General features: G+C 44.3%; 1 protein-coding gene across 3 annotated transcripts in view; it reads right to left on the minus strand.

The window, feature by feature from the left end:
* The window catches only part of ST7 (suppression of tumorigenicity 7), a 100333-nt gene that overhangs the window by 77548 nt on the left and 416 nt on the right, over positions 1 to 22369 (minus strand). The window contains exon 1 of one of the 3 annotated variants that reach the window (XM_035126668.2): positions 1591 to 12371. The exons of the other annotated variants lie outside the window; for them this stretch is intronic. Coding sequence (XP_034982559.1) covers positions 1591 to 1612 — 22 coding nt within the window. The 5' untranslated portion in view covers positions 1613 to 12371. Of the gene's footprint in view, positions 1 to 1590; positions 12372 to 22369 lie in introns of those variants that run through there. 3 annotated transcript variants of the gene reach the window in all.

Genomic DNA, 22369 nt, shown 5'->3' on the forward strand with positions numbered 1-22369 from the left:
CACCCTTTTAAAAACCAGAAATTGCATTAATCAGGATGTCATGGAAACAAAAGCTTGCCCAGCTGTTATCAGAAGGGCAGCCAGTTAGTTACCACATTGGCGACTGTATGAAATAGTACTGTTCGGCAGACAATAAGGAAGTTCTTTTTTTTCAGGACTATTTATATAGATGGCTTTTTTGCCGTTAGCTATTACCCCGTACACCCTTGGGTAAAAGTGTTGAAGCAATAGCAGCTATTCCTTTTTCTTTTTGATCATGTAGACGCTTTGCAAGTTGCATCCCCCAGGTAATTCCAAGTGCCATTTCACTAGGCTAAAAAGTGTTCAGCATTCTACTTTCAGTACCAGCTACTGGGATACAGTATGTATATGCAACAAAAAAACAACAACCCAAAGTTAAGAGACAAGGCCAGTAATGCAACATTTCTTGGGAAAGGGAAGAAAGCTAAATCAATGCACAGATGGTGATGCATTTTATTCTCCCTTGACCTTGAACAGGCATTGTGTTATGATGAGTGGGAAGCTGAATTAAAAGAACCAGTTAACCCTTGGAAACATCCAAGTCCTTTAAGGGCTGTTGTCCCACACTATTACCATTCTAAAAGAACTGGGACCTCTGTAATCAGGAACCTAGATAACCACTGTGGCAAATAAATTCCTTCCCACCGTTACAAAAAAATCAGATCACAAATTATTTTGGTGCATGTTATACCATACCCTTGTAAGTCAGCTCAACATCTTATTTATTTCCCTTTTTGTTTATAAGCCTACTGGGCAATACTGATTCCCAGTGGTGTCACTATCATCGCTAATATTATCAGGACTAAGGTCCAATACACAATCCTCTCTCACTTCGGTAGCTTCTCAATGGCTTTTTAAAATGGAAAACAAAGCTGCTATGCACCTTTGCACCAGACCCAGCTTGTAAGTTTCAATATGCAACCAGCCACTGACATTATATAGGATGATGACGGTGGTGGTGATTGCTTTCACTGTATCCCCAACGCTGCAGTCCATCACACCAGCAAACCAAACTTTAGAAGCTTTAAACAAAATTGCGTTTTATTATATAGCAGCAATCTGGCACTCCATTGTTAAATAGGTTCTAGCTCCCCAGCACATAATCCTGCAACAATCCTTCAAACACCCTCATTATCACATGGGTAACTATTTAATTACTGCAACTGCAATAGCAAGATATTGGGGGTGTGTGTGTGCGTGTGCGTGTGTGTGTACATGCACACACTGCTCTCTCAGTCTTGCTCACACACAAAGAACATATTCAAGCAAAACCACATTTTCTTTTGTATCTTTTAAGCGGCCTGGATTCGGAATCACTGACAGCACTTGGATGTCTGGCTGCCAGAGTCAAAGACACACAGAAGGAGAGACGATCGAAACCTTCCCCCCACCACCCCACCCCAAAGCATCTTTACCAAGCAAGCTGGAACCACATATTTTATTTTTATTATTACTATTTTATTCTGAACCCTTCGACACGGCAGAATGAAGTTACCGGGCATGGAACAAATCCTGCCAGCCAGACCTGCCCACCAACAGAAATGCAAGTGAGAGAACGCGTCTACTTACATGACGACTCTGTGCCAAACATGGCTGGCTCCAGATGCTCAAATCTCAAAAGAGGGGTTTAAAAGGGAAAAGAAAAGAGAGCTGCGGGGAATGTGTCAGAGAAGGGATGAGGCTTCTACACAGCAGTGGTCATGAAGCCAGACAGCGCAGTCCCCACAGCTAGCCAGCCTCCAGATTTTCCTCTCTTCCTCCCCAGGCTCCACTCTGCAGATTGCCTTTCTCTGCAGCTCTTAAAGCAAAACTGGTCCTTCTTCGCAGAAGCAATTTTTTTGTAATTAAAAAAAAAAGCAAAGGAACAGGAGTACTTATTTTAAAAATCCAGCAAAGGGAAGGCCAATGTCTCTTCTGCTGATGCAGTGAGGCAGAAATAGGTAGCAGACACCAGATACTGCAATCCACAGCCCCTGCTCTCAGTAAGACAATAGCATAGCTTATGCATACACTGGATGACGTCAGAACACTGCAAAGACTGACTGCTGTTAACCACAGGCTCAGAGGGAGCCTGAATAGAGCACCGCAATTCAAATGGGAATTCTTTTGTCACACAAAAAAAACGCAGAAGACAAAGAACCACACATATTTCCCCTCCCTGCTGATTAAAACAGAAGAAACCTTCTCAGTGCTAGAGGATGGGGAGCAAGCAACATTGTCCTTGGAATGAATGGTAAATACATTTCCCCAGCTGCAGCAAGTCCTTTCTTACCATGCAATAGCCACTTAACAATAATAATAATAATAATAATCTACTCCCAATATGCTATCATATGTTCAATTTATGCCCTAGAGCAGATGGCTGTTTAATGAGCAAAGAGCAACCCAGCGTCTATGATTCACTCCCAAACCCTTTCTGATAAATTGACAAGAGGGAGAGGGAGAATATCCCTGTGTGCTTGTGCACCACTGACCAAGTACTGTGAACTGGCTGTGAATATGACCCCAAGCCAAGCCAATTTTGTCTGTTGGCCCTGCAAAATATTCAATCAAGGTGCGGCAAAACACGCACTCGTGGTTTTACTCATAATGGAAATAAAAAAATAACCCACACTTGGATCTCAAGGGGGCTTGTATGTAACAATAAAAAAATCAAAATACGCATATTAAACTGGATCTGGATATATTAGCATGCTGGCACACTGAGTCAATGAAAACTTTTTCAGTGTCTTCATTTAGTGCAAAATGGAATGGATGACTAACTCTTGAACCACACAGGGTATTCAGTGCCATCATCTTGAAGCAGAGCACTGCCATTTTGAACATTAGCATGATGAATATTTTTGCAGCCTTTGACTATGTGTAGGAAGAAAAAGACGGTTTGACAGATGCAAAACAAGAGTCTTGCGAGCTGTGGTACAAGGATTTAGTTCCAGTTAGAACAGTCCCAGGCCTAATAGCTGATAGGTAAAGGCAAAGGGACCCCTGACCATTAGGTCCAGTCGTGACCGACTCTGGGGTTGCGCACTCATCTCGCATTATTGGCCGAGGGAGCCAGCGTATAGCTTCCAGGTCATGTGGCCAGCATGACAAAGCCGCTTCTGGCAAACCAGAGCAGCACATGGAAACGCCGTTTACCTTCCTGCTGTAGCGGTTCCTATTTATCTACTTGCATTTTGACGTGCTTTCGAACTGCTAGGTTGGCAGGAGCTGGGACCAAGCAACGGGAGCTCACCCCATCACAGGGATTCGAACCACTGACCTTCTGATCAGCAAGCCCTAGGCTCAGTGGTTTAACCACAACACCACCTGGGTCCCTAATAGCTGATAAGGGCTACATAAAAAAAAAACCGCTAACAAAACAGGGCATGTTTGACCAGGAATAATATAACATATTGGAAGGTTCTCATAATAGGAAAATGTGCAAAGGATATTGTCTGATGCTCCCCCCCCCCAAAGTTGGGCACAGCTAACTTTACCAAGCTTTTTTTAAAATAAAAAATAGACACATAAGTAGTATTTGTACTTGCTATGGAGATGCTGTAGCCTTTGCTACAAATAATCATTTTAAAATATAGTGCTTAGGCATATGTACCTGATGCAGAAATATAGTACATGTGTAGTAGTTGTTTTTTTAAGCTTACTGTTTCTACTTTCCACAAAACAGCAATTTTGTAAGACAAACTGAGCAAAGGGAAATGCTATGGTAATTAAGACAAGCACCGTCTTTCATGCCTCTTTCATTTTTTTACTTTTAAGTACTTTTAAGTACTCCTGCCTCAGAGGAACAGCAGCAGTAGTGCTTTAAGAAGCCAGGTGAACTGGAAATGGGAAGGAACGCAATGGAGATCTAGAATCCAGCAAGATGATCCTTTGGATTTGCTGCAGGAGTAGGGACGAGAGCAACAGAACTGTGACTCCAGCTTCAGCCTGAATGGTCAGCAGTACAGTGGTACCTTGGTTTAAGAACAGTCCAGTTTAAGAACGGTTTGGTTTACAAACTCCGCAAAACCAGAAATAGTGTCTTGGTTTGAGAACTTTACCTTGGTCTAAGAACGGAATCCGAACGGTGGAAGGGCACCGGCAGCAGGAGGCGTCATTAGGGAAAGTGCGCCTCGGTTTAAGAACGGACTTCCAGAACGGATTAAGTTCTTAATTAAACCACTGTACGTTAATTCCTTCCATCCTTGTTGAGCATGTAGTGAGTGTGCAGGCTGAGCTTCTATATGTTGCAGGTTCATCAATCTCATATAACCAACCTCCTTACATCTAATTAATGCATGAAGAGGTTAATGCCATAGAGTAAGCTGTCCTGCTGGTCTTAGTTATGTTACTTCCTCTTACCTTGGAAGGAAATAGGTAATCTATTGTTCACCACCACTACCCTGTCTACATCTACCTGTGGTAATCTCAGCATGTGAGGAGCTTTAAGCTGGTTGCTCCAGTTCAGTCGCATGGCTCTCACCCATCCATCCAACAATCTAGGAACTTTAACCACTTTGTAAATAAGCTACGTTCCACTGCATGTGCAACCTTTCAGACTGATGTACATCATATTAACTTGACTGGGCATATTTTAAAGGCATACCAGTCAGCATTCAATTTGCTAAATATTTTGTGCCTTTATTCGATGTGGTAACTACAGTCAGCATATTTCTACAGTTCGTAACAGTATCATTTGGGAGGCAGGTCTCCCAGAGGACAGGAATTTAAGTACAGGTAAGTGTTATGAAGTTTGTTAATGAAACCCTGCCATTTAGGACTTCAAAATATATTCCTTTCATCTCACCCATCTGCAGAATTGTAGTGTGAACGAATAGTGCTTTTCAGGAGGGGCTAAAAGGAAGGAGTGAGGGATCTCCCTTCAAGATAAAGGAGAAATGAAAGTTAAGATTTGAAAAGTGGGCAGTTGGTCTTTTTGATCTTGTCACATTCTTTCCAACAGACAAATGCTTCAGACCAGCTGCTTCAGATGAGTCAATCAAATGTTAGTGCAGGAAAAGGTCTCCCAGAAACTTCTTATCTAAGTTCCTCCCTCTGCATTCAGAAACCCAAAACTTTCAAACACTTTTCTCTGCCTTTCTTCTAGGTCTATGTTTAGGCCAGATTTAGTCTTGAGTCTATACTTAACTGGGGGGTAAAAGGTAAAGGGACCCCTGACAGTTAAAGCCCAGTCACGAACAACTGGGGTTGCGGCGCTCATCTCGCTTTACAGGCCAAGGGAGCCAGCGTTTGTTCACTTCTGCAGACAGTTTTTCCAGGTCATGTGGCCAGCATGACTAAGCCGCTTCTGGCAAAGCCAGAGCAACGCACGAAAACACCATTTACCTTCCCACCGGAGCGGTACCTATTTATCTACTTGCACTGCGTGCTTTCAAACTGCTAGGTTGGCAGGAGCTGAGACCGGACAACGGGAGTTCACCCCGTCGCCTGGCCTCGAACCGCCAACCTTCCGGTCAGCAAGTCCAAGCAGCATAGTTGTTTAAACCACAGCGCCACCTGCGTCCCGGAATAAGTCTGGAATAACTGGGAATAAGTCCCATTAAACTAAATGGTGCTTACTTTTGTGTAGACGTGTATATGATTGTATCACCAGTCCAGCATCCACTGAAAGTTTCTAGAAATGTTTTAATTGAACTTAGCAGCTCCCATTAAAGTCTGCCATCTCTTTCACTGCCACGCCACAAAATTTTCCAACATATCTCAGCAGCATAAGATCCCCTAACCCAAACTGGATTTCTGAATACATTCCTCATAGTCACGATAACATTCTAAATGGCGGACAAAAATGCCTCCAGACCAACCTTGCAATGTTGCACTGCAATATTTCTTTACAATGCACTTGTATTAGTCTGTGTGTAAATGAAAGAAATATCATTCACTGTCTCTCCAAACTGATCCTCTGCAGGGGAGCTACGTGGCATGCACAACTTGCGTTCTTCATGGGTAATGTTCATTGAAGCTCAAATTCCTCACAGAAGTTTCCCAAATAGCAAAAGGTCAACAGATTAGCTAGGACTTAACTACTACAACATATGAAACATACACTTTTCAAATCAGCAGAAAGCAGAAGGCATGGGAAGGGAATGGCTGATTATTGATTGTTATCAATTCCACTTCTGTTCTGAAATTAAGTTTTGGATATGCACTTTAATAATATGTCCAGCAAACTGTTAATCTGTATATTATAAATGGTTGTCTTTACCTGGGCAGTCCATGGCAGCTGTCAATTTGAAGAAGATTCAGTACTGTTCGCTCACAGAGCTTCCACAGCACCAAGAAGCTTCAGCAAAAATAGCACCGCCATGTGTGTATTCTAAACAGGTTTTGCAACATATATTGATCCTTATCTCTGGGCTCTTTGTCTCATAGAAACCCAAAGGTGAATATCCATCCCTTAGCACAGTACAGTCATACCTTGGTTTAAGTATGCTTCAGTTTGAGTACTTTCAGTTTAAGTACTCCGCGGACCCGGAAGTGTTTACTTCCAGGTTCCGCAGCGCGCGCGCATGCACAAAAGCAACCTGTGTGTTTCGCGCATGCACACAAGCGCTCTATCGGCGCTTTGTGCATGCGCGCTATCACCACTCAGATTAAGTACTTTTTGGGGTTCAAATGGCACCCCAGAACCAATTAAGTACTTAACCCGAGGTACCACTGTAACCCTGACATGGCAGAGTTAGCTTCCCATACCCAACAGTAAATCTTGTCAAAGCTGTGAAAAATACCAGACCTAAAAAAAAACTTGTGGGTAAGCTTAACAGCAGTATAAGTTGGTTAAACACCTTTCATTTCCCTTATATAGTTTAATTCTTAGGAGCAAGTCATCAGGACCTTCATGGAATCTGATTTTCTTACGTGCTCTGTGCCAGGATGCTGCCTTTGAAGCCAACCTGGAAACTTGAACGGGCACAGAAAGCAGCATTAAGAATGCTTGCGGGCACAAAGAGTAAGAACATATTACAGCAGGGGTAGGCAAACTAAGGCCCAGGGGTCGGATGCCCCTGCCTTCTCAATCCGGCCGGCCAACGGTCCGGGAATCAGTGTGTTGTTACAAGATGTAGAATGTGTCCTTTTATTTAAAATGCATCTCTGGGTTATTTGTGGGGCATAGGAATCCGTTTATTCCCTCCCCCCCCCCCAAAAAAATAGTCTGACCCACCACATGGTCTGAGGGACGGTGGACCGCCCCACGGCTGAAAAAGGTTCCTGACCCCTGTATTACAGCAATCCTGCACCAGTTACGGTATGTTGGCTGAATGCCTTGCATTCTCCCCTCAGTGCAAGAATTTACGCTTGTGCAACAGGAATTCCCCCCCTCTCCTCCCCAAGATTGTAAAACTGGTTTAATTCATGCAAAAACAAAAACAAAAAACCCAACAACTTCTCATTAATTTTGCAACATACTGATAGAGTTACCGTAAGTTAACATGTGCCATTGCCATTGGGATACAGTCATACCTCGGTTTAAGTATGCTTCGGTTTGAGTACTTTCAGTTTAAGTACTCCGCGGAACCATCTGGAATGGATTAATCCACTTTCCATTACTTTCAATGGAAAAGTTCGTTTCAGGTTAAGTACGCTTCAGGTTAAGTACAGACTTCTGGAACCAATTGTGTACTTAAACCGAGGTACCACTGTATTTTGCAAAGGACTCAAGCACAACAAGTCGATGGATCTTCACATCTCTGAGCCTTTCCCTTTATTTGCCTAAGAACTCTTTTCAGAACTGTTTAAAGTGGCAGCTTTCTCCCCTTCAGTCTGAAAAGTAAACATGCCTTTGCACTTTTCACTGCACATACATTTTTAAACTTAATGGCTGGGAATGCAGCATGATCCATTTCCAAAACCAATGGGCTTGCTTAGTCATCCTTTCCGCCATTCATCAATTCTTCTACAGGAAGAGTGACACAGAAACTATTGAGATGAATAGAACAAAACATATTTTCGCCTTTGCTTTGGCTTTCCTCCCCCGTACAATCAAAACTGATTTTGAATGTTGATCATTTCAGCCATAAAGAAATGACACCTAAAAAGATGGTGAAGTTTAATAACAATATTATTCTTGCAGTAATGTAGCCACTACTGTACTGACAGCGATGTAAGTCGTTATGATGGTTATTAATAGGCTGTAGAAACATATATAAATTACTAGGCTAAGTTAGTAAGTGAAAAGCGCAAGTACTCTCGGCTCACTTAAAATAGGCAATTTTCTTTTCTTATAAAATCAATCAATATCATTAAAAATAACATAAAATAGGCAATTAATTGCTGATTCTGTTTTTCTAACTCCAAGTCACAAAGTTACAGGTAGGTAGCCGTGTTGGTCTGAAATAGTCAAAACAAAATAAAAAATCCTTCCAGTAGCACCTTAGAGACCAACTAAGTTTGTCATAGTTGGTCAAACTTAGTTGGTCTCTAACTCTAATAGTTGGTCAAACTTAGTTGGTCTCTAAGGTGCTACTGGAAGATTTTTTTTATTGTTTTGTCCAAGTCACAAATTTCATCCAGTGGGATAAAAAGTTCTCTCTCTGCCTTAGACATTCATTTTGTATTGTTTTAACACTTGCATTCAGCTGGTTTTTGTACTGCACCCTCCCCATATCTGCTCTGGAGCTTTGGGGGAACCCCAGCCCAGATTTAGGAGGCACGTGGAGAGCAAAGGAGGGAATTTCTGTTGTGCGAACAGAGAACATTAGTTGGAAACAACCCAATGATAATAATTTTCATGGGCAGCCCAATAAAAATTAATCTTACTTCATGTTTTCTCAGTTGCTGAATTTAACATAGGACATGGATGCTGTTACACCTATGGCCGATCACATTGTGTCTTCTCTCACAGCTACAAAATTAAGATGCCTAGGTCATTGGAATTATTAGGAACCAGAATATAGTATAATGCAAAACATAGGCCTGCTATAGGCTACTGAAAGATTGCTGTTCAGTGCATCGCCACCCACGATAAAGTACTTCTATTATCTCCAGCCTTCAGTGTCCACCTTTTCTCATAGCCTTCTTTGGATCTCTGGCTGTTGTTGGGTTACAACTCCCATCATCCCTGGCTGATGGTCATCTGGAAGACTACAGGTTCCCCACAGGGAACTAATTACTGATGGATTATAGAGCTTCTGAGGCTGAGCCTCCCAAGCAGCTCTCAGTGCCAGACAGAATCATTCCTGGGAACAAGTAACAGAATAGGAACAGTCTGCAAAGTGCCTTTTGTTTACTAATTAATCAGTCCAGCCAGTCTTTGTATGTTTGGGCTGTAAATGCTTCCACATCAGAGACTATGTCTTCCAAATAAACTAGAACTGCTCCATAAATTGTATTATTATTTTTAAGCCATCCACCTATTAGGATGTGTTCTCTGGACCTCTGTTCTTTAGTGTCCCATTTACATTGCTACCAATACCCTACAAATCCACAAGCAAGTATTACAAACCTTTGTCGTGTAAGCTGTCACGGCAAAACTGAAACTCTTACTCATCCAAAGAATGAAAAGCAAAACAAATACCAAGTGGTTTGTGCTAATGGAGTAACGGGCTGCCTTCAGATGTCTCCTGAAAGTCTGGTAGTTGTTTTTTCCCTTTGACATCAAGTGGGAGGGTGTTCCACAGGGCGGGTGCCACTACCGAGAAGGCCCTCTGCCTGGTTCCCTGTAACTTGGCTTCTTGCAGGGAGGGAACCTCCAGAAGGCCCTCGGCACTGGACCTCAGTGTCTGGGCAGGACAATGGGGGTGGAGATGCTCCTTCAGGTATACTGGACCAAGGCCTTACACTTATCCCAGGTCTCAGAGGGCTAAACTGACCAGGGGGTCCTGCCAGGGACCAGCTGCTTTTTTGTTTTAACCAGACTCCCATCCCGGGCCCTTGGATAAGCTCTGTCCAGGCCTGGTGGACAGTTAGAATATCAGATTTCCTCCTCCCTGCCCCTGCCACATTTTCTGTCTGGACATTCCCTTATTGAGAAATGTCACTATAGTGCTTAGTTATACCATCAATATCTGTATTCTGTAGGATTATGACAAGATGGAATGGCACAGCCCAAGGGTACATGAGACTATTGCAGTCTTAAAATGAAGCAGGCAATAGGCTGGTCAATGCCTGATAAGCAGTTGTCTGGGATCCCCATTTAAGCTACTATGATAATTAAAAGAAAAATGTCTGCTTCCATTGATTTCCCCCCACTTTCTACTTCAAACACAAATGCCCTACCAATTTTTGTACTACATCTCCCATAATCCTTCACTGTCAATTACCTTTTCTCAGCTCCAGAGGTCAGTGAAGTTGAATTTAATAGCATTTATAGTGTTTGAAGGCTGACCTCTAGTGTTTGGTATAAGGCTTAGCCGTTCCTCTCTCATTACTATGACATTTCTTATCCATACCCTCTTATAATTTAATAATAAAATTGGACCTCCTAAAATGTAATCCAAACATATGTGCATGTGTTTAAGAACAATGGGCTTATAGCTGTTCATAAATCAAATTCCCATGCTACTCCTCTAAATTCAAGCACCACTGATGAGTTTAAATTTTCAGTCAGTAAACGGTGACTGTATATTGAGAGCAACACAAGGAGTGCAAAACTTAGCACAGACTAACTTTAAAGATGGCAAAAGCATTTGCAAGATTTTAAAATTTCTAAATTATATGGAATGCATTTAACAGGTTGTGAATCCCCTACCTTCAAACACTTTCAGTATTTTGCTTATTAGTTTTAAAAGGCCAGGTTTGCACATACACCAACACAGAAGCAGAAAACAGTATTTCAGTTACAAAATAATAACCTGACCAGGGTGGATAAAATCCTATTTATTTATTTTTAAAATCAGATTTTTTTATTTAAATCAGATTTTTTTAAATTGGATTTTTAAAATAAAATGCTTTTGGAGGGAAAATCTTTCTAAAGATAGTTTTCTCTTTAAGTTACATTATAGTCCTAAGGCTATTCATCAGGAAATAAGGATTTGTTTTAAGTTTTTCATGTGTGCTAAAACTCAGTCTAAAGTTGTTGTTTTTAAAAACTGTTTAACCACATCAGTTAACAAACATGGATACATATGCTATAATGTTATTGTTTCAGTTAAATAAATTGTTTAAATTGTTATTAAGGAAATGACTGTTTTTCTCCTTCCAATAAAGTACAGCAGAAAAGTTGTCCAAATATAAACAGTTAACTTATTAAACTTCACAATAATTTCATAATTATCTGTCAATGTATTTCTAATAGTATAACCAAATCAGTAATTTTTGATATAACTGTAAAAACTACTCTGAAAATTTATTATTCCAAAAATGAAACCTTCATCTGGTTGTAAATATTAAGATTCTACCAGCAAGAATGAGTTTTTCTGTTAAAAAAAGAAGATTTAAATCAAGTCTGCTGCTGCTTTTATTGTTACACATTCACATCCAAAGAGCAACTAAGAGAGGCAATCTCAGGCCCTGCACACAAGATTTACAGATATGCTGTAAATCTCTCATTTTTAGGATTATCACAGTAATATTATGATACAAATGCAGCAGAGCTTGATTTCACCTTGAAAGCTTCTGCAATCAAGCCAACCTGAAAGGCCTTAGCTTTGACCGATGTGTTATTTATAAACATCTTTTTGGCCTTCAGCATGAAACATAACAGAGATTGTGCTTTATTTATGGGAAGCAGAATGCATTCAGAACCTTTTATTGCCCAAAAAAAATATGTGAAGAAAATAATCACATAATTGAAAAAGGTAGTAACATAGGAAGCTGCCTTGCATCAAGCTCTACCAACTGTCCATCTAGCACAGGGTCATTCATATACACTGACTTGCAATCGCTATCCAGGATTTCAGATTTTGCTAGCCCTAAATGAAGATGCTGGAGATTGAAACTGGCTGTTTTATACCGCCTTAAATGTTTGCCAAATAAATAAACTGCGCTACAAAAGACAGCAAGAGAACATTAGAGGCTGGTTTGCAGCTAAGCTCATTTCTGGAAAGCTTGTGAACATGAATGTATTGATTACGATGACTTGTAAACCATCAGATTTTTCCTTATTGTCCTGTTGTATAAAGGTAAAGGGACCCCTGACCATTAGGTCCAGTCGTGACCGACTCTGGGGTTGCGCGCTCATCTCGCATTATTGGCCGAGGGAGCCGGCGTATAGCTTCCAGGTCATGTGGCCAGCATGACAAAGCCGCTTCTGGCAAACCAGAGCAGCACATGGAAACGCCGTTTACCTTCCCGCTGTAGCGGTTCCTATTTATCTACTTGCATTTTGACGTGCTTTCGAACTGCTAGTGTATAGTGTATACTTAAATACACTAAGTCAACAATCCCATGCACAATCGCCAGAGAGTATTATTGTGATACTAGTGGTTTTCAGCCCGTTCAATAACGGGCGCTAGAATCCTGGGGTTCGGAGAAGCGCTTGCGCAGCGCTTCTCCGAACCCTGGGACCTGTCCTTGCTGTCGGCGGCAGGGGGACAGGAACGGAGGAGGAGAAAGCGCTGCTTTCTCCTTCTCCGTTCCTCTCCCGCAGCCGCCGACAGGAAGCAGATATCCCAGGGTTCGGAGAAGCGCTTGCGCAGCGCTTCTCCGAACCCTGGGACCCGTCCTTGCTGTCGGCGGCAGGGGGACAGGAACGGAGGAGGAGAAAGCGCTGCTTTCTCCTTCTCCGTTCCTCTCCCGCAGCCGCCGACAGGAAGCAGACATCCCAGGGTTCGGAGAAGCGCTTGCGCAGCGCTTCTCCGAACCCTGGGACCCGTCCTTGCTGTCGGCGGCAGGGGGACAGGAACGGAGGAGGAGAAAGCGCTGCTTTCTCCTTCTCCGTTCCTCTCCCGCAGCCGCCGACAGGAAGCAGACATCCCAGGGTTCGGAGAAGCGCTTGCGCAGCGCTTCTCCGAACCCTGGGACCCGTCCTTGCTGTCGGCGGCAGGGGGGCAGGAACGGAGGAGGAGAAAGCGCTGCTTTCTCCTTCTCCGTTCCTCTCCCGCAGCCGCCGACAGGAAGCAGACATCCCAGGGTTCGGAGAAGCGCTTGCGCAGCGCTTCTCCGAACCCTGGGACCCGTCCTTGCTGTCGGCGGCAGGGGGACAGGAACGGAGGAGGAGAAAGCGCTGCTTTCTCCTTCTCCGTTCCTCTCCCGCAGCCGCCGACAGGAAGCAGACATCCCAGGGTTCGGAGAAGCGCTTGCGCAGCGCTTCTCCGAACCCTGGGACCCGTCCTTGCTGTCGGCGGCAGGGGGACAGGAACGGAGGAGGAGAAAGCGCTGCTTTCTCCTTCTCCGTTCCTCTCCCGCAGCCGCCGACAGGAAGCAGACATCCCAGGGTTCAGAGAAGCGCTTGCGCAGCGCTTCTCCGAACCCTGGGACCCGTCCTTGCTGTCGGCGGCAGGGGGACAGGAACGGAGGAGGAGAAAGCGCTGCTTTCTCCTTCTCCGTTCCTCTCCCGCAGCCGCCGACAGGAAGCAGACATCCCAGGGTTCGGAGAAGCGCTTGCGCAGCGCTTCTCCGAACCCTGGGACCCGTCCTTGCTGTCGGCGGCAGGGGGACAGGAACGGAGGAGGAGAAAGCGCTGCTTTCTCCTTCTCCGTTCCTCTCCCGCAGCCGCCGACAGGAAGCAGACATCCCAGGGTTCGGAGAAGCGCTTGCGCAGCGCTTCTCCGAACCCTGGGACCCGTCCTTGCTGTCGGCGGCAGGGGGACAGGAACGGAGGAGGAGAAAGCGCTGCTTTCTCCTTCTCCGTTCCTCTCCCGCAGCCGCCGACAGGAAGCAGACATCCCAGGGTTCAGAGAAGCGCTTGCGCAGCGCTTCTCCGAACCCTGGGACCCGTCCTTGCTGTCGGCGGCAGGGGGACAGGAACGGAGGAGGAGAAAGCGCTGCTTTCTCCTTCTCCGTTCCTCTCCCGCAGCCGCCGACAGGAAGCAGACATCCCAGGGTTCGGAGAAGCGCTTGCGCAGCGCTTCTCCGAACCCTGGGACCCGTCCTTGCTGTCGTCGGCAGGGGGACAGGAACGGAGGAGGAGAAAGCGGCGCTTTCTCCTCCTTCCTTCCTCTCCCCCAGCCGCCGACAGGAAGGACGCGCGCACTCTCCCCCCCCCCCCGCCTCCTCCAACCGCCGCTCCTCACGGCCAGGGAGGGTTGTGAGGAGGCCTTCGCCGGCCTCCACCCCGGCGGGAGCGGCGGTTGGAGGAGGCAGAGTGGGGGGAGAGTGCGCGCGCGCAGTCTCTGCTGTCCAATCCCTGTATTCCTGGGGCACATGCGCAGTGACCCAGGGACACACGGGACATCTGGACGCAGGGACAACATGGACATTATTATATAGGATGCATATGGACCCCACAGGTACAGACTTTTAAACAGTCCTTAAAACTCCACTTAGTTCAGGTTATGTCACTGTAAAGGAATTATGTGGTGTTAGTCTGAAACTGCTCAAGTTGTTTCAGTTAATTATAATGATGTGTTACTGGCCTGTGAATTGTTTTAGGCTGCCAGTTGTTTTTATGTGACACTGTACTTCATGGTTGTTTTAAGTAAGCAGCCTTGTAAGATAGATTTGCTCGAAGAGACAGCCTATAAATTAAAATAATATAAATTCTCCCTGTCCTCAAGATCCAAACACTTCATCAGGTTTCCTATTTCTGGACCAGACAAAGGGGTGGGGGTGATACATGGAAGTATTTATTGGGGGGGCGGGGATATCTAGGAGCTATCTAACTACCTTCTGTATTTCAGGCTAAGACTGATGTCAGCTCCATTCGCCCCAGTTCAACTATTCATTCTTACTGCCAGCTGTTCACAGTTCATGATTAGCTTATGGAACACATTGCCACAAAAGGTAATGACAGCCATTGGTTTAGATTGCTCTAAAGGGAGAAAAAACACAAATTCATGGAGGGCAAGAACCAGCTATTATCTGGGACAACAAAACCAAAATTCCGTTTTTCAGGAGCTGCAACTGTCTCTATACTAATTGTTGTAGGGGGACGGCTTGGCAGAGGCGTACCCAAGGTCCCTTGCACCAGTGTGAGAGCCAGTGTGGTGTAGTGGTTAAGAGCGGTAGACTCGTAATCTGGGGAACCGGGTTCGCGTCTCCGCTCCTCCACATGCAGCTGCTGGGTGACCTTGGGCTAGTCACACTTCTCTGAAGTCTCTCAGCCCCACCCACCTCACAGGGTATCTGTTGTGGGGAAGGAGGAGAAAGGAGATTGTTAGCGGCTTTGAGACTCCTTCAGGTAGTGATAAAGCGGGATATCAAATCCAAACTCTTCTTCTTCTTCTTCTTCTTCTTCTTCTTCTTCTTCTTCTTCTTCTTCTTCTTCCTCCTCCTCCTCCTCCTCCTCCTCCTCCTCCTCTGTATCGGTGCCCCTGCTCAGAAAAAAACAACACTTCTCCTGTATTTGCCACTTCATGACCACTTCACAGGGGCACAGGAACATCATGGGATAAAAGCTAGGCTTCCAAACCTAGCAAAAAATCCCCACAGAATTCTGCAAATGTGAATAGGATATTTCTGAATTAAGAAATAACACTTTTTTTTACACTTAATTTTAAAGTGACTTACCAACAGAGCCATCTAAACTCTTGGCAAGCAGCAGTGGGGGTCAATGGAAGCAAGTGGCTACCGCTGAATCCATAGCCCTATTGCTTGTTACTGACCAGTGTATGGCTGACTGGAGGCGGGGATGGATTGCAGCCCAAAATAGGTCCTTGTGTTTGTAATTTAGGAACCGAGCGTGAGAGGGAAAGGCCAAACAACTCATATACATAATATGTGTAGCTTGCCACTTCTGCTTAACTGGTTAGAAAAATAGGCCAAGATAATAAGGCTTCTGCTGCTTCCAAACTTTCCAGCTTGGCAACGGTATCTGAGAAATACTCTAGGCAGCAAATGTCAGTATTTCTTCCTGTCCCCCCCCCCCCCGTTTTGACCCTCGCTGAAAACACTGGCACCCATCTTCAATTCCAAACACCCCCCCCCACACTCCTTCACTGCCTGCATTCACTCCATGTTGCTCTGCAATACACAGCACACACTAAAAGCAATGTTGTACACCGCTCCAATCTCTGTGCAGTGTGAGATTCCATAGGTTCCACCCAGGGTTCATGTTTCCTTTGGGGAATGGGGCACAGCAGATACCGTGGTGTCTATACGATATATGGTTTATTTTCACATATATACAACCTGAGCCTATGACAGAGGGGTACACCGCATTACCACCCCAAAAGGGTGTTGTTTCTCCAAAAACAACAACGGCCTTGGATTCAAACAGACACCAGACATCATGCTCTGCCTTTCTGGCATTCCAGCTTGCTGCTTGTCTTCTAGGTCACATTACTGCCAACTCTAAAACTCTGGCTTTTGCCCTTCTAACTATCTAAAAGCTAGAGGAGGGGTCCCACCCATTTGTTTTTTTAATAGCCCATCACCTTTCCTTCATCGCCCCAGACAACTACCTCATCAGGAAACTAAGCCTAGATTATATTTTTTAACATTTGCTGGATCTAGGGATTAAAGAGGTATGACAACACATTTCAAGCACATCACACGCACCCCAATAATCCTGGGAGATGTTGTTTGCTAAGGGTGCAGGAAACTGAAGCTCTGTAAGGGGTACACTACAATTCCCAGCATTTTATTATTTTTATTTTTATTTGGGAGGTGCTTTAAATGTACATATGCAGTCAGAATTCTTGGTCCTCTCCTCTTTTTTTAATTCGTGTATCTCTACTTTTATATCCCCAGTTCCTTGTTTTTGTTTTGTTTTGTTTGTTTTCATGGGTACTTTATTACAAGGCACCTGCTATTCACCGTCATTTTATTCTGCACTAGCTCAGGTGTCGGAATCTCAATTCTGCTGCATACATGAATCTAAAGATGCATGAAGAAACTCCCACAGCAAAGTTTTCCACCACAATCTGACATTTTCTCCATTTTCCCCCCTACCGGCTAACCATTTCCTATTCACCCTGGTCCTTCTTGCTTAATGTAGGTGCCCAGTCTGTTTCATTTTTTTCCTGGTCAGCACCTACTGCATTAGCACTAGACCAGGGGTCCGCAACCTTTTTCAGCCGTGGGCCAGTCCACTGTCCCTCAGACTTTGTGGTGGGCCAGACTATTGGGGGGGGCGGGGGGATGAACGAATTCCTATGCCTCACAAATAACCCAGAGATGCTTTTTAAATAAAAGCACACATTCTACTCATGTAAAAACACCAGGCAGGCCCCACAAATAACCCAGAGATGCATTTTAAATTAAAGGACACATTCTAATCATGTAAAAACACAGTGATTCCCAGACCGTCCGTGAGCTGGATTGAGAAGGAGATTGGGCCGCATTCGGCCCCTGGGCCTTAGGTTGTCTTAGGTTGTCTACCCCTGCACTAAACAAATGTTGAATAAAAGCAGCTTTGTTATTATACAACACAGAATGCAATCTCACTTTCAGTCATAAAAGAGAGAAATGAAGTGCTATTGTCTTTAGGGGGGGCAGGGGTTTTTCCCACAACCTTTCTGTTGCAAGACTAATTGCATCCTTAAATTTTTAATAGACTTTAAGAAGGGAATGCCGCAATTGGGCTTCAGTTTGTTGATTTCTAGGGGGTCCTGCACTGAACTGTGGCCAGTAACTTCACATTCTCTTACAGTACAAACCCAGACCTGTCTACTCTTAAGTATGTCCTATTAAATTCAAAGAATTCAGTGGGGTTTATTCCCAGGTAAGTGTGGGAGGTTGTGTGGAACAGCTCCAGGCTGGCACAGCACAGGGGGCTAAAGGAAATTGACTGGCGTTGGATCAACTGGATCCATAAATAGGTTTGTTCCGCCTGAACCCTCAAACACATTTCAGGTTCTTATGCCAGCAGCAGCAGCAACATCATGTATTCCACTGCAGTTTTGTTGACCGCAATGATAGCCAGTGGAACAGCTACATTCACACACAACTCAGCAGAGGGATACCATTGCAGAATCTTAAAACCCGCCAGCTGTGCGGATTAAGAGTTAGGATTCCTCTGTTAATTTCTAACTACATGTAAACAAAAGAAGACATGAGACTGAATAGAAGGCCATGATAAAAATAGCAGGGTTTTAAAAGGCCAAGATGAATTTAAGCAGATTTTTTTAAAATAAAAAAAATATGTACATCATAGCACATTACCAAGGCTAAGAACATACATGGGAAAGAACACATTCGTATCAGCTGCTTATTTTAGTTTCTTGCCTGACACAATGACTATGCTGTTTTTCCTTTCCCTGCTGGCAATAGTTATAATATTCCAAAGCTTATTCTGCATCATACATTTTGTAATTTCTATTTTATTATCATATTTGCATTACGGAAATTTACGATAAGTTATAAATTTAAGGCTCCTCCGTTTACCATCACTATCTGAAGCCTATTTCTACAGGATACTATAGATATAAGGGACCCAGGTGGCGCTGTGGGTTAAACCACTGAGCCTAGGGCTTGCTGATCAGAAGGTCGGCGGTTCGAATCCCTGTGACGGGGTGAGCTCCCGTTGCTTGGTCCCAGCTCCTGCCAACCTAGCAGTTCGAAAGCACGTAAAAAAAAATGCAAGTAGATAAATAGGAACCGCTACAGCGGGAAGGTAAACTCATAGCTGCCAAGTTTTCCCTTTTCTCGCGAGGAAGCCTATTCAGCATAATGGAAAATCCCTTTTAAAAAGGGATAACTTGGCAGCTATGGGTAAACTGCGTTTCCATGTGCTGCTCTGGTTTGCCAGAAGCGACTTTGTCATGCTGGCCACATGACCTGGAAGCTATACGCCGGCTCCCTTGGCCAATAATGTGAGATGAACGCGCAACCCCAGAGTCAGTCACGACTGGACCTAATGGTCAGGGGTCCCTTTACCTTTACTATAGATATTGCTTAACTGGTCAATACAGATTCCAGACTGGTAAAAATTGGCCTCTGATTATAAAAACTGAAATTAAGGGAAGTATGTGGAGGAAACTGGCAATAGAACTTCCTGACAGGCCCACCATGATCCCATTTGATGATGACTAATTGCTGAAAAGGATATAGCTATCCTCTTTATAAAATGGATGCAACCAAGGTACAGTATAATATTCACTACATGACACATCTGTGTCTGAATGAAAGCTTCATAGTGCAATCAGGGATTTACGTGACGGAAACGTTGTTTCATAAATCATCTCGGTGAGAACTGGGCCTGATTGGCCTGCAATCAAGTAGCTAAAAAAACCTGATCACAGCTGTTGTTGAAAACCAAAGCCCAACACTAGTGGTTAGTGTTATAGTGCTTGCATAGATAAGAGGGGAGGCCCAAACAGTCATCCAATATTATAAATCGGGCTAGACCGTCCAATACTGTTGCACTACACACAATGGAGGACCTACCTGGTGAGCCCTTCACAAATTTCAGAATCTATATATATATATAAATGTAAAAGGTCCATGTTTGTGTTTTATGACCTCTCTCGGCAACCGGTTGACCAATTGCGTTGAAATTTGGACACAACGTCACATGAGAATATCCGAGGGTTTGCATACTCTTTGCGTAGACAGATGTCACACCTACGGCAGGTAAAGCAGGTAAACCCCACTGTTTTCGAACACAAAACTCAGACAGCCGGGGTTGCTGGGAGTACAGGAGAGGTTGCACAACAGCAGCCTCTAGCGGCGGCTACACTGGTACTGCAGGTAGGAAAGCTTCCCTCTCCACAACATCTCGGCTTGACTTTGCAGACTAGGCTGAGTAGAGGTGGGGGCTCTCCTGGGTGGGGGAGGAGGGGGCGGAAAAGGTCATGGGTAGGGACAGGGTGGGGCCAATCACCGGGATGAGCCACAGCTACGCGTGGGCGGACCAGCTAGTAGATACACCCATTTTAAGCCAGTTCCTCAAATCCCCCCCCCGGTGGAATCTACACACATATATAAACATTCTGAAAATGCTTTTTTTTTTTTAAAAAAAAAAGCATTTTAAAAAATACATCGAATTTTCCATAAGGCTCACTATCCCCATCTAGTGTCACATTGTATATTGCATTAAAACACAGTTAGAACGCTTTATTTGCAGCTGTATAGCTGAGTACAGGGGAATCTCTGTAGGAACTATGGATTGATTAGTTGCATTTTTCCTTGAGCTACAAAGCATTACATTCAGCATTCCCATCTCTGTATACAAAAGCTTACAAGTACAAATCCATATTTCTTTGCCTATATTTCATGAAAAATACTCAAGACATCATAAAGCATAATACAAAATCAGCACCCACAGCAGTTTTACATAATGCATACACCCATGTCGTTTTTTCAAACACAAATGTGCCCTCCTCCAATTAAAATACTCATTTATAACAGGCAAAAGAAGCTGAACCTTTCTGCAAATCTCTAGGCCCATTCCGTTTGAATGTGCCCCCCAAAACATTTACAATTCTCTCCTACCTTGCATGGCTTTTGATGGTTGGCCAACAACATCAGTTTGAAATGTGAACACTCCAAAAGGGGAAGCAGCAAGGCCAGTAGAGTATGCAAGAAGCCACGTATATAAACAGTAGCTATACCAACAGCAAACATTCTTTGCCATTACAACAAATATGAGCAGCCTCAAAACTTGTGCATTCTGTCCTCTCTTTCCACTGGACATTAGAATGGAGCTTAGAAGCTTCGGTTCTTGGTTTGTGGGGAGCCATAATTCTGCCCGAAGCTACAGTTTAGCAACCTACTTCTCACCCACTGATTCGCCCCTACAAATTACCTTCACCCCCATATTATCAAGCAAATATTTTGGAATTTGGGAAATGCAAACATGCTAATTTCTTATTGCCACTTGTGTTAACAACCTGAAATGGCAAAGTAGATTCTCTAGCTTCTCCCTGCGACACAAAGTAGTACCCGACTTGCTAGCAGATGAAGGGGGAAACTTAACACTGATTTCTAATAGCCTTTCCTAGTTAAATTGATGGAAAGCATTATTAAGACTAGAACTATCAAGCATACAGAAGAACAAACTTTGCTTCTGCAAAAGGAGTTTTTGCCAAATCCATCTTTTAAAAATAAACACGCAGATGGAAAAAATACAATATATTTAGAATTTCAAAAAATAATAATCTAAATCTCTCTTCAAATGCTCTTCTGAAAACTTAGTGGCTATGTGGGAAGAAGCCCAATTGCAATAATGGATTTGTAACTGTTCTGACAGCGGCATATAAATTAACCTAGAAAATAAGTAATAAAATAACAAATATGGGCTAAAAAGAGGAAAGCAGAAAAAAAAATATGAAAAGATTTCCCGAAGAAGGAAAACACAAACAGTGAGTATGCACTGGGGCAATTTAACAGTCATACATTACATTTGAAGTTGGGATGAGTTAGGGAGAGACTCGAAGTTTGTGAATGAGACCAGATCACTCAGAACAAATCCCAAACAAGTTGTCAAAAGCTCTGCGAAACAGCAGGCGAGGTGGAAAGTGATTAAATTCACAATTATGACCTTTAGGCTAGAAAATCTACAGAGCAGGGATGGGGAACCTGAAGTGCTTCAGATGTTGCAGGACTCCAGCTCCCATTAGCTCCAGACATTTCATTTTCATTTCACTTTTCATTTGTCAGCTTAACCCACAGCCAAGAGTTGTGGTCCAGCAACATAGAGCTATCAGAGGTGGGGGAATCTGTGGCCCTATCGACAACTGCAAGGCACTACAGCTTGCAGGTACTTCTGAAGAGGAGAGTTCAGGATCTCTATAGAACGTGCCTCTATAGAACGTGCATCCATCTTTCATTGAGAAAGAGGGCGGAGATAGATGCCTTGCCCAAACTACTTCCCGCCTTCTGCGTGTGAGGTTCCCCCAACCTCAAGTCCTGACGAGGAGCAGGAAGGCTTTCTTCCTTTCCCCTTATTTGTAGCAACCCACCATTTATTAGCGGGGCTGAACAATTTGCGGCGAGGAGGAAAGACGGGTATGGCGAGCATGCAAATTAACACTCCCCTAAAAACGTCCCTTGTCTTCGACCCGCCCTCAATGCGCCTGGTTGCGAGAAGGGGGGGACTGGAAAAAAGGGGGTGGATTTGGAAACTTGGGGAGGGGGGGCTGCAGCAGGCATACCCTTAACCATACCCCTCCTCCCAAAAAACCCCAAGCATGCCTATGTGAAGAAATATGAGGAAAGGTTGTCGCAGCTGTTACTGTTTTCCAGCCTGGGGAGAGAGCAACGGGAGTGGCAGGAAAAGTTTGCAGCACGACGCCTTCTTTCCCCGTTGCCCCCTTCGCCTTTTCCCGCCCAGCCGGAGCTGCAGCTGCTGCTTCTCCTCCCTCCGCAGCCGTCGCGCTTCCCCCCTCCCCCCTCCTGCGCAAAGTTGCAAGTTTATTTTTGGTGGGGG

The sequence above is a fragment of the Zootoca vivipara genome, chromosome 10 (genome assembly GCF_963506605.1).
Source record: "Zootoca vivipara chromosome 10, rZooViv1.1, whole genome shotgun sequence".
Lineage (NCBI taxonomy): Eukaryota > Metazoa > Chordata > Lepidosauria > Squamata > Lacertidae > Zootoca > Zootoca vivipara.